Source organism: Anser cygnoides, chromosome 2, assembly GCF_040182565.1.
Source record: "Anser cygnoides isolate HZ-2024a breed goose chromosome 2, Taihu_goose_T2T_genome, whole genome shotgun sequence".
Lineage (NCBI taxonomy): Eukaryota > Metazoa > Chordata > Aves > Anseriformes > Anatidae > Anser > Anser cygnoides.
Genome location: NC_089874.1, coordinates 149380936 through 149393428, shown reverse-complemented (window position 1 = coordinate 149393428; position 12493 = coordinate 149380936). Strand labels below are relative to the sequence as shown.

The 12493-nt window shown below is 42.3% G+C and overlaps 1 protein-coding gene across 4 annotated transcripts in view; it reads left to right on the top strand.

The window, feature by feature from the left end:
• Positions 1-12493, top strand: part of SAMD12 (sterile alpha motif domain containing 12) — a 175165-nt gene that overhangs the window by 103891 nt on the left and 58781 nt on the right. The window contains exon 6 of one of the 4 annotated variants that reach the window (XM_066990690.1): positions 4633-6232. The exons of the other annotated variants lie outside the window; for them this stretch is intronic. Coding sequence (XP_066846791.1) covers positions 4633-4646 — 14 coding nt within the window. The 3' untranslated portion in view covers positions 4647-6232. Of the gene's footprint in view, positions 1-4632; positions 6233-12493 lie in introns of those variants that run through there. 4 annotated transcript variants of the gene reach the window in all.

Here is a 12493-nt window from a genome sequence, read left to right as displayed (position 1 = left end):
GGTTAAAATGAATCCAAAATAATAAAAAACAAAAGCAAAACCAAACCAAACAAACAACCCAAAACCTTAGTGTTGTCTATCATTACTGATGACCAAGTATAACAAGAATGTAAGCAATGAAAATCAATCAAGAGTTGTGTATGGAAGTGCTAATCATGTGAATAAATATGTGTAGGTTGTGTTAACTGAAAAAGAAATGCCATGTTTACTTATTGATACATGCTATGTTCAAATTTAGATCAACATCCTGACAAGCTCAGTGTTACTTTGCTGCCCACAAGCTTAGGACGAGTAGTTTCTGCATTTTTCTACTTGACAGAAATATTGATAGGAAAGGCCCAAGGGGTAAGGAGCGTTTTAACTATCAAGGAGTATTAATAGAACACAGTTTTATGGGGAACACGGAGGAGACAAGTCAACTCTTGTGGTTTAGAAGCCCAGGCACATGAAGGACAAGGAGGAGCCAACGTGGGTTTACTGAGGGCAAACCAGCCCTGTTTACTTCTGTGATGAGGAGTTAGGAGGAGCAGTGCATGTTGTAGAACTTGACTTTAGCGAGGCTTTTGACATGGTCTCCCACAGAGGCCTTATACCCAAATTGCTGAGATACAGACAGGATAATTAGTAACATAGATGGAGAATCATCTAGACTTAGGCTCATAGAGTTGTAATCAGTGGCATAAAGTGAGGATGAAACAGGGTGCTCGCTTAGCGAGTTGTAGGGTGATGCCACATTTGGGGGCGTACTCGGTGTGCTGGAGGGCAGCACTGCCACTCAGTGGGACGTGGGCACTCTGGAGAAGCGTGCTGACATAGACCTTAGGAAGTTCAGCAAAAAACAAAGAGTGCTGCCTCCGGAGGCAACAACCCCTTGCACCAGTACAAGCTGAGGGCCGATGACCAGGGAGCCAGCTAAAGAAGACCCTGAGCGCTGGAAAACAACTTGAATATGAAGAAGCAGTGTGCCCTTGTTGCAAAGGACAGCAACATACTGGGCTGTACAAGCAGCAGTGAGGCCAGCAGGTCAACGGAACCGATTGTTCCCTTCCCTTTGGTGCTGGTGAGACTAAATCTTGAAGATTCTGTGCAGTTTGGGGCTCTCCAGTACAAGAGCAAGTCAATGGACAGTCAGTGGATGGTGGAGCAGGCCCAGAGAAGATGTGGATGTCCATCCTTGTAGATAACCCAGACTTGACTGGACACAGCCATGCGCAACCTACTTTAACACTAACCCTGCTCTGAGCAAGACTTCCAGAGGTACCGTCCATGCTGCGTGGCTCTGTGCTTTGAGAGAAGCCAATGTGCGAGTGAATAGTCCGATTTCCCTTTATGGGTCGCTGTAGGAAAAGCAGGAGCCATGAGAGGTGTTTTGTGTAACTTGCTTTAGGCATCTACCGTGGAGTAAGTTGAATCTGGCTGTGGGAGGTCCTGATCTCTTCCCCAGAAAGACATGCTGAGTAGATGCCTGCCCTTGGTCAAGTGAGTCTTGTCTAGGCTGTCTAGTAGGAATTAACATCTAAAGAGGGTTGCTTTTGTTTCTGAGGGCAAAGTAATTTACTTTATGCTATATTCTTAGTCATCGGAAAGAAGTGGTTAAGAATTTGAAGGCAGAAAGCAAAGTGAGCGAAAATGATCACAAAACAAAAGGGTTTCTGATCTGAAGGAAAGAAAAAATGAGTAAAAGCAGCTGAATAATGTCAAAGGACTTTAAAAGAGCTGGTTTCTTTGAACCTTGGAATAGATAGGTGAGGGCTGGAAGGGAGGGAAAAGAATGTTCAAGGTAACTGATGGGTTTTTGAAGGAAAAGATGCTACAGACATGGCAGCATGGCAGCCCATTGAAGGAGGCAGACACAAAATATCACAACTACTTCAGGACCTCAGCAATTACTTGAAAATCAGGAATGGGAGTAGGAGAATGCTTTACAAAGCGAAAAAAAAAAATAAAAGATGGCACAAACACCTGGTTTAATGAGTTGCATAAGGGAAATATGAAGGAACTGTTTAGAGTTCTGTTACTCTAAGACAAGGAAGGGAAAGCTGATCACAAAGAGGAGGATGAACATTTCAGCTTTTCTTGGATTCAGTTTTCCAAAATGGGTTAATCATGATGGGGTGCTTGGGACTGTTAACTTTACTAGAGGGAAAAGAACACAAGCTGGAATAGGGAAAGAGATGTTAAATATATATGGAGGTAAGTTAGATGCAGGCATCGGTGTCTGAGGAAATTGACCCTGAGCACCTGGGAGTCAGATGAAACCATCCCAGAGCTGTTGGCTTTTATCTTTAAAACTTGTGAAGGTTGAGGAAGGGCAAACTTAAACATTTGAACTGAGGAAGCCTGTCAGCTTAACTTTGATACATGGTGAAATGCTGCAGCAAATTATTAATCAATTTCTAAACACCTAGAGGATAATAAGCTGATAGAAAAGCAGCCAGTGTGGATTTGTTTAAAAAAAAAGTGTCAAACCTCTCTAATTTCCTTTCTGAATGGAATAAGAGGTGTATAAAAAAGAGAAGTAGTAAGTATGTCTTTACTTTAGCAAGGCTTTTGGCAGTATTGCGGATAGCCATGTGGCCTGCTTACAAGTAAACAGGGAAAAATCATCTGGGTGAAATGACTGTGAGGTAGGTGAAGAGCTGGTTGAAGTGCTGTGTTCAAAGACTAGGTACTGTTTTCTTGTTAAAATGGGAAGAGGAGCCTGAAGTGCAGTTCTGCTATATTCTGCCCTCGGTCGGGTGCTGGTCATTATTTGCAATAATATCTCAGACAATGGACTGGAGAACACAGTGGTAAGGGACTATCAGCTCTAACAGGCTTTGGGCATTTCGAGGGCAGGTTTAGAGTCCAAAGTAATTCTGATAAAATGCAGAAATGGCTGAAATGAGCGAGATGAGTATTAAGCAAATGCAAGTACCGAGGACTGCGGCGAGGAAGGGAAAACAAATGTATGAACGCAGATGAGGGATATCTGAGTAAGTAACGGTACCGTGAGAGAGCACGCGGGGCTGGGATATCACACGCTGAACGTGAGTCAGCAGCCCAAAACTGCCGGGGGAGAGAATGAGAATGGGGAAGAGCTCAGACTTCAGTTTAAGTGGGAGTCTTGCGTTTAAGCGGTAGGATATCATTAACTCTTCTCTGTTGGCTCGCCGTCTCTCTGCTGGGGTAGTATCCGGAGTGGGCTCCAGGCTGTGAAGCAGTATAGACAAACTGGAAAAGGCCAGACGAGAGTGAGCTGTGGGGGTGAGAAGAGATTTAGAAAAGACCAGTGAGGAAATATTAAAAGAATTGGTTTCGGGATGGAAGGACAAAGTTGGGAAGAGATGCAAACGTTCAGGTATATTAAAGGATTTGTGATATAAAAGTGATGCTTATCCATGCCCTCTCTCCCTACCCAAAGGTAAGATGGGAATTAATTGGTTTAGTTTGCGCCTAAGGAGATTGGGGTATTAGAAACTTAGCATAAACATATCACAGAGTGGAGTACTTGGGGGCGTGAGAGTAGAGGTGGGTTATAGGTATGAGGTGTAGGAGTTAGCTGTGAGGATATCCATCTTTGCCTTGGAGTAGAGGGATAGACTAGATGATCTTTTTGAAATCCGCTTCAGTTCAACCTGTGGTTCTGGCCTCCAAAGGAAAATGCAAATTAAAAATGCAAAACAAAAATAAAAGTGATTTAAACCGAGGATTTCTGTTTGTTAATTTCAGTGGTGATTACATTCAGCATTCTAAACATCCCTGGTTTAAATTAATCCCTCATGTTGCAGTGTTAGCATCTTCTATTTATGGAGGTCTTTTACAATGCCTTTTTATTTATTAAAAAATAAATAAGTCAGTGTACGCTCCTTGGTGTGATAATCTTTTTGAGCATGAGTTATACAAGTAATGATGAAGAGAGTAAGATGTTTGTTCTTAAAACTGTTCTGAGGTATTTGCTTTAATGCCTTAGGTTTTCCGTAAATTGGCTGAAACCATAATGTAAAAACTAGACATCTCTTGAGACAACAATGTTGGAATAAATACAAATTTCTTAAATAGGTAACACTTGCATAAAGAAATATCTCCCCTCTAAAAATAAACTACTCTCCAAAGACACAGCTCATCCATACAGTAACCGTATGCATCTTATTTTATCTGATGCCGTACTGGTGACATTAATTCAATGAGGAGACCAGAATGGGAGCCTGCTAGTTATTTTTCATGTTTGATTTTCTTCTCTATGAATTTAATATAAAGATGGTTATGTTAAGCTAATTATACGTTGGCTTTTTATTTTCTGCTGCTGAGTGAAATCATGTAGAAGGATTTTTTTCCCCTTTTCCCTGAAGAATTGAACATTTGACCACAATTACCATTTTTTGCATTAGATAGAACACCTTGCTGTCTGTTACCAAAAGTGATTTACTAGGACATAGGGCGCACTGTTTGATGAACAGTGTCTGACTGGCCAATGGGACATAAGCAATCACACAATGCAGTGCCTGCAGAATCACATTATGTTTGACATTATAAACCCAAACACCTAACTGAAAAATATGACTTAAAAAAAAAAAAAAAGCACAGATCTTCAAAAGAGAAAAGCCCATAAGGAAACAGAAGTGATTGCTGGGATAAATTTTCTTCTTACAGGAAATCTGTGCTGAACTGAACGACCAAGGGGAAAGCTGCTTTCTCCCCTTTTGCATTCTGCTGTCCCCAGCCCGGCTGCTTCCTGCGTGTCTCTCTGCACATATGTGCCACCCACCTAAGGAAGCAAATGGAAATGACTGGTCTCAGGGTGGCACTTCGATCCTTCGAGTTGATTCTGACCAGGAAGATTTCTTGTGTGTAAGAACAGGTTATCCATGCACTCGAGGCTTGTGCTTATGTCAGTGTGGAAGGCACACACTCACCTACTGGCACAGAAGCACTATCAGCCACTGAGCACCATTCAACTAGGTGCCAAGCACCTTTCATCTGAGCAAAAAAGATTCTTAACAGCCACTGTTAAAGATGTTTCTGACTGGTGTAATGTATTAACTGTGGGGATGAAAGAGTTAATTCTTTTTCCATCCATAATTTTTTTCTTTGTAGAACTGATTTGACACAGTCTAGCAGGGTGCTGTTATTGAAAAATTGAAGCACCAGGTGTGATTAAATAAGATCACACGTTTCATTCCCTCTTTAATTTCACATCACCCTTCAGCAGCTGTATCCCTTTGCTTTCCTATAGCTGGAGAACACATTGCATTTATAGCAGGCAGCTTGCTGCATTAGTAACGTGCACCATTGGGCTGTTGTGAATCAAATCTGTTTGTGCACACAAATTATTTATTGTTTGATGGACCGAGTTTATTAATCTGTTTATTTCTCAAGAGTACAAAATACAGGGTGCGTTTGGGTAATGGAGGCAAACCTGGCCTGGCTCCCTGGTAGTTCTGGAAGTCCATGCATACAGCAGAACAGGTTTCATTTCACTCTTTGCAGTCGTAAAAAGGCAAAGTGTGATGGACTTGGGATCCTGTTTGTGTTCTTACCAGGCATAGGATCTGACCGAGTCTCCTGCTTTGCTGAGATTTCATGGCCTGCCACCAGCACAAGGAGACCACACCACTGCCCCTCTGGTCACAGCGGAGCAGCAATGCTGCCGTTGTGCACAAAATGCACCCCTGTCCCTTCATTGCTGGGCCAGAAAGGTGGCACCAGGACCACGATTGCTATTTATAGGTAGAACATGGTGGCAGAAAAAGAAGATGATCACCAGTGGGCTTTTTACTACCCATTGCATTATAATGGTGTTCCTATTAAATATGGTCTGGATTCCTGTAATACTGCTGTTAGTTATTCCACTTCCAAACTCTGGTTAGCCTTACTTCTCTGAGGACAAAAGCAACTCAAGAACAAAGACATTTTCCTTTTCTTTATTTCTTTTTCAAGTCCTCAGAGGAAGGGGGACCCCTCAGAGGGTTTGTTTGCCTCATTCTTAGACTGTCACCTGCTGTAAAGTTTGTGTGCATAAGACACGGCCCTGGCGCGAGGTGTTCCTGTGCACCTCACCTGTAATTAACCCAAAGAATGGAAGTCTGTTCTGTTGTGCATCAGTGTACGATGTTATGGATTACAGTTGGCATACAGTTCCTGGAAGCACAGTTTTGGGGTTTCTGAACAGGCCTACTGTTGTGGGTTTGGCTTTGTTTTCTTCTCCTGCACCTCTGGGGCCGTGCTCTACTGGTTTCCTGCTGTACCCAGTGGTGATACCACAGCTATCACGTGTCGTGGTACAATATGGTAATACTTCTCAGCAATTTTGAGCACTATTTGAGCATGAAAATGATTAGAAGATTGTAACACCTGTCCTATGAAGACAGGCCAAGAGAATTGGGGTTGTTTTGCTTGGAGAAGAGAAGGCTCCGGGGAGATTTCATTGCAGTTTTTCAGTAAAGGGGGCATATGAGAGAGATGGAGAGAGACTTTCTGCCAGGGCCTGTTGTGGTACCGGACCGGGGTTAACAGTTTTAACCTAAAAGAGGGGAGAATTATATTAGATATTTGGAATAAATTCTTTAATATGAAGGTGATGAGGCGCTGGGCCAGGCTGCCCAGCAAAGCTGTGGATTCCCCATCCCTGGAGGTGCTCAAGGCCAGGCTGGATGGGGCTTTGGGCAGCCTGGTCTGGTGGGAGGTGTCCCTGCCCATGGCAGGGGGTTGGAACTGGGCGATTGTTAGATGTCCCTTTCTAACCAAACCATTCTGTGATTTTCCTGTCACCTATTTGTACATGTGGGTATATGAGCAGTCTGGCCTATCCTCCAGCACCCCATCCCTTGTGTAAACAGTCAGTTTTCCTCACCAAGGACTTGTCAAAAATGGATACATCAAATTTAAACAGAGGAACTAAACAAGTAAAATAGTACCTGAACACCACAGTGCTCTCATTCCCAAGGGAATAGGCTTTGGTTTGCTTTAGCATTATTCCCACATAAAAGAAAAAAGATGCCATGGAAAGGCCACAGAGGAGGTTTGCAGGTTCTAGGGAGGCATCTGGACCTGCATTTGGGTATAAATAATGCCTGTGAACACCTGTCTCTTCTTAAATTCGATCCTGGAACCAGCACTGGGACCAGCTCCTATGTCTTCTTTTTTAAATCAAGCTCTGCAGATAAAACTGTCAGCCTGTAGTGCAGGGCTGGCCTTAAAACTGAGCTGACATTTATGCAAACATGGCTTAGTTCATGCAGGAAAGGATACTCTTTGATCTGCAGGAGGACAGAAAATAAAACTCCATAAAACTCCAAAGGAAACCATTTTTCTTTTCTTTTCGTTGGTGGAACAGTCTTTGCTGAGATGGAGGAAGCTGCTCTGACCTTTCTCACCCTGTGTGATACTGACCGAGCGTGACTGTTTCATCAAAAGTGAGGCCAATATCAAATCAATGGTCTGAACTAACTATGCCATTTTTGTGTGTAATTATTGCCATATGCATAAGCAATTCTGTTAATGCAAACAGGATTATTTCTTAGCTACATATTCACATATACACAGAGGAAGTGTTTCAAAAGGTGAAGTTGTATTTAGGTAATTGTTTCATGTTATGCTGGGGATTTTCTTTAATTATCTTTTGGGGTTGCAACAGAAGACTTAGGAAATGTTTTGGGTTATGAAAGTTATTCAGTAATGTCAGCCTACAGTATTAAAAATGTGGTGTTGACCCCTTCAGAAAAGATGAGGTTTCAAAGGAACCCACATTTTGCTCTCTGTGTTTTGGGATTTTGAGTCTTCCTGCTCTTCTTGGTTTCAGGCTGAAGCGTTAAACCTTTTAAAAAACCAAAGTAGAAATTTTCATGCCATTCCCTGGTTTGTGGAGCTGTTGCCATAAGGGAAACACTCGATTACTATTGGGAAGGTTGGCAGTAGTGGTTATTCCTCCTGCCAATGCAAAGCAAGGTGTTACTTTCCCTATTTTTTTCCTGGTACCCCTTCTTTTCTTTAGGTGGGTGAACTTACCTTTCTAGCTCAAAACCCAAACGTTTTTGCCCTTGGTTCTGCGTTTCCAACAAGGTCCTTTAATGCTGCTCTTTTCCTCTCCACATGCAAACCAGCCTTTGCTCACACCTGGTACGGGATAGGATCCTTCTCCCTGAAGAGAGCACAACATCTGTTTTGCTTCCTAAATGTAGAAAGAGAAAGACATTCTCAAAAAAAAAAAAAAAAAAACTCCTTTCCTTTCCTGCTTGCTAACAACAAAAGAGATTTTAAAGCATTTGGTGTTTCTAGAGAGAGAAAAAACAGTGGAGCCCTAGACAGGAAAAAAACAACCATGGAAAAATAAATTGAACATAATTTGAGCTATAATTAAAGGTCTTAAAAAGAAGCCAAACTGCCAAGTTGGAAAGGAAAATGCGCATCTTTAAATAAAATACCTTTATGGACGGATGTGCTTGGGGTTACAGTATAGGACTGCCATTCAGGACATCTTGGCTCTATTTCTGCTCTGAGCTTCCTGGGTGATACCAGACCAACCAGAAACTTAACCCTTATTTGCCCTGCTGGTCCATATGTAAAATATGGTGGTTTTGTGAGTCTTGGCACTTCATAGTGCTTGTAAGCACGGGGAGATGGAAGTTATTTAAACAGAAGCTGCTGTGACATTGTAGTGATGGCAGCTTTTTCTTTACTGTATTAGCAAGAGCTCACACCCTTTAAAGTGCTGAGAGCATTGTGAAACCGTGTAACTGCCTCTCTGGGGAATCTGAGCACAGTGGAGCCTGCAGCTGCAGTAAGGGGCCCCGCTTCGGAACGAGTTAAAAGGTAAAGTAAAAAAAGCGCTTCGCAGAGAAGGACCTGGTGGTTTGCCTGCTGATGGCCTCCGTGCCCATCGCACGTGGCTTTCAAAGCAGGGGATTTTGTTACGTGCAATCTGCTTGCTGCTAGAAGCCAGACTGAAACCAAAGGCTGCGAGTTGAGCTGTCTGTGATCTGGATGGGGAAGGATTTCACACCTGTGAGGTCGCTTCCGCTGTGACATATAATAGGAAGCTCGCAGGCAGCGTGATGTGATCAGTGGGAGAATAGGGCACTCCTGCTGCTGCCTGGAGAATCCACGTGTGCAGCTTTCAGCTACTGAATAAGCATTGCAACCTACCAGCACTCCCACTTATGATATGGTTAGAGCTGGTGTATTAGAGATGGCTAGTTCCGTCATTCGCCACTTCTTAAACCAAGGTGAATAGATCCAATGATTTTTATCTTTTAAAGGTGACCCACAACTCTTTAACCTCCTGTTTTACATTTATGGTTGAATACCTTGGCCACTGGCAACGTTTCCAATTTGCACTCAGCAGATCTGTATTTTATGAAACAAATTAAAATCTAGAATATGCTCTGACTTCCTTCTGCATTGCAAATCAAAATCAAAGTTATTCTCTGCTGCTCTCACTACTGGTATCAAAACTGTCTCCAAATCCACATGGAAATGTGCTAAGAGGTAAAGTAAGACATGGATTTTGGTGGCATGTTGGCTTTATCTTTTTATAGCTGTATTTGCAAAAATGCAAATTCCTTGGTTTGTTATTGTGTGTTTGAAGGGCAGGTAAAAATTACATTTTTGGTGGTGGTGAAGTCGGAGATAGTTGTTATCAGTATTTCAGGCCTCTTTTAATTCACCACGCATATTCTTTGTGTATGTTTCTGCAGATGAGGGTGACCTTCTGTGTTTAAAAGTTCAGCTAACCATTTCACAACTTGGTAGCAATCTCACAACATGGTATTTATCCTAATCTGATGAATTCGGGACACCTGCTGCGGTTTACAACTGAATAGTCGGGCATTTGGGTCCGTTGGCTGTAACTTTTCTGTCAGTCTGACCTTTGAGCTGCCAGTAACAATTCTGCCCCAGCACCCGATATGACACCCATATACATTTCCAGAACCTACTCTTTGCTTCCGTTGCCCTCTGCATTCGTTACTAGAGGAACCCCCCAGATTTCTGCCATCGCTATCCACGTGTCCTTTACTGAGGACGGGAGAGCTTGTGGATAAGCAGCGAAGAACTGTGAAACAGAAATGCTTTGAAGAAAGTAATGAACAAAGAAATCCTGACTACTGGAAACAGAAAATTCAGAGCTTAACATTGGTTGAGTTGCAGCAGAAGTAATGAAGTGTGAAATGTGCTATTCCCGACCAGTACGCCATGCTGCTTTAATTTACAGAATATATAATTATATAACATTAACATTCTGGTACATCGGTCTTTGACAAAAAATGAAATGAAAACAGACAAACGCATGAATCTATTTATAAGGCAATTATTGTAATAGCACTGGATAAGAATGCAAACTTTAACCATTTTCGTTGTTTTAAAATTGTGCCCTTAAGATCCTTTGATTTTGTGCCCTAGTAAACACTCAGTTACTGTTGCAAACCAATTTAGTTTAGTAAACCCTTACTAAACACTTGTAGAAGCCCTTGCAGCATATTTTTTCCAGCCTCTGAATCCTGTAACACGAGAGATCTGCTTAGAGATCTGCTTTTGAACTTCAGGGATAAATTGCACGTGCTGTTGGCTTCCCCGGTCAGACCAGGGTCCTTTCAGACCAACACTCTGCCTTTGGCAGTGGCCCGAATGAGCTGGTTAACCAAATGTGCAATGTTACAGCAATTACAATGAAAAGCACCACATCCCGTCACTCCAGGCATCGGTGTTAACCACAGAGTTCTCAGAATAGGAGATGCCCTTTTATTTCACTTGCAGAGAGATGACAAATGTTTATTATTAATGGTTCCCACTGTATGATTATTGAGGAAGGGGAGAGAATCCTTTCCTAATCTCTGCAGGCAAATTGCTCCTCTGAGACTCTGCTAGGTCCTAAATTGCCCCGCTGTGCTTGTGGTGCAGCCCAAGTATCTGTTAGTTAAACTATTTTTGAGAAAATCCGCTGAGAGACTGGATTGCTCACGAGACTCTTAGTGGTCTGCGTTGTCATTCGCCTCCGTGTAGCAGAGGTCAGAAGTAAATGGAAGATTAAAGTCAGATCGGACAGTTTAGGAAATGAATATGCTTTTCCAATGTGCCCACTAATAAACGAATCTCCTCATTACAAAGCTGCCACCAGGGCATCCGCTCTCCTCAGAAAGGCCAAGTAACACATCCAAGGCTGGTCAGCCTCCCCTCCTTCTTGGATATGATGGATATGATGGACAACCCTCTTAGGGTTAGGGTCAACAGCTGAGGCTGGGAATTGCATTACACTTCATTACACTTCTTTTTTTTTTTTTTTTGGCTCGTACCTTAATGTTTTTTGGCTAAATAAGTCCTCGGGCTTTGTTCTGTTTTGTTTTGAGAAGAGCTGAATTAAAAATCAGAAAACAGGATTCAGCTTTCTACTACTTGATAATGATTTACACTGAGTCCACAGACAACCTAGGGGATGAGGAGTGCATATGCATGGTTCTAGCTGGGTCAGAAGATGGCCTTTCTGAGTTCCTGTCTCCAGAGGAAATAGAGTTGTTTAGTCTCTGGGATGCTAACAGGACGATGCTGAGACAACCTAATTTTGGTAGCTTCATGCAGGAAAAACAAAACAAAACAACAACAACAAAAAAACAGCTCAAACTTAATGACCTTCTGTAGGGGAAAAAGGCTTTAGGCATGAAGCTACTGGCAGAAGTCAACAAGATTGTCATCTGGGGAGTAGAGAGAATACAGAAAAAGAAACAACTGAAATACGCTGCATGTTTGAGTTAACTAAAAGGTGTTATTTTGACATGGAAGCACAGTTGACAGAGCAGGGGAGGTATGATTTTCAGCATGCCACATCACTGTTTAAAGCACAGCTCTTGATACTTCACAAGGAATGTAGTGAGGTTTTTATTAAGGATTACCTAATGGCTGGATGTACTGTCCGTCATCGAAGGCATTGAATCAATGCAGCATTAAATGCTGAGGATCTTCAAATGTCATGCCATAAGCAGGAGAAAACTGGGGAGCATAACAGGAGGCTGTACTGAATTTGGGGAAGAGGGGTACATTTGTGACAGGAACAAGAAGCTCATGTCATTGAGATTATGCCGAAGAAGATCATCAGCCCTGTGTACTGCTGTGGGTAGAATATTTGAAGAGGTGGATCTGATTTAAAGCAACAAAATAAAGGTACTGTTTAGAATATCGTTTGTGAATGGGTGGTGTACTTTATGTACAGGGTATGTCAGTGTCCACACAAGAGCATGGAGTGAGGATGTTTGTGAACAGAATTGTCCTCTCTCACCTTGGGCCACAAAGTTCCCTAGGAAAGAAAGACTAGGTTGAAAAGTAGTGGAAACCAGATGTAAGAAGTTTCCCTGATTGTATAGTCCATCCCTTTGCAATGACACAAGATCAACGCACAGGGTTTATAGCTGCACCTGGAAAATGGCTGGAGTTATTTTTAATTGGCAATATTCACGGTTTGGTAGCATACCACAAATGTCAATTATGCGATGACCTATTACAGTACTAATTGGACATATCATGTATC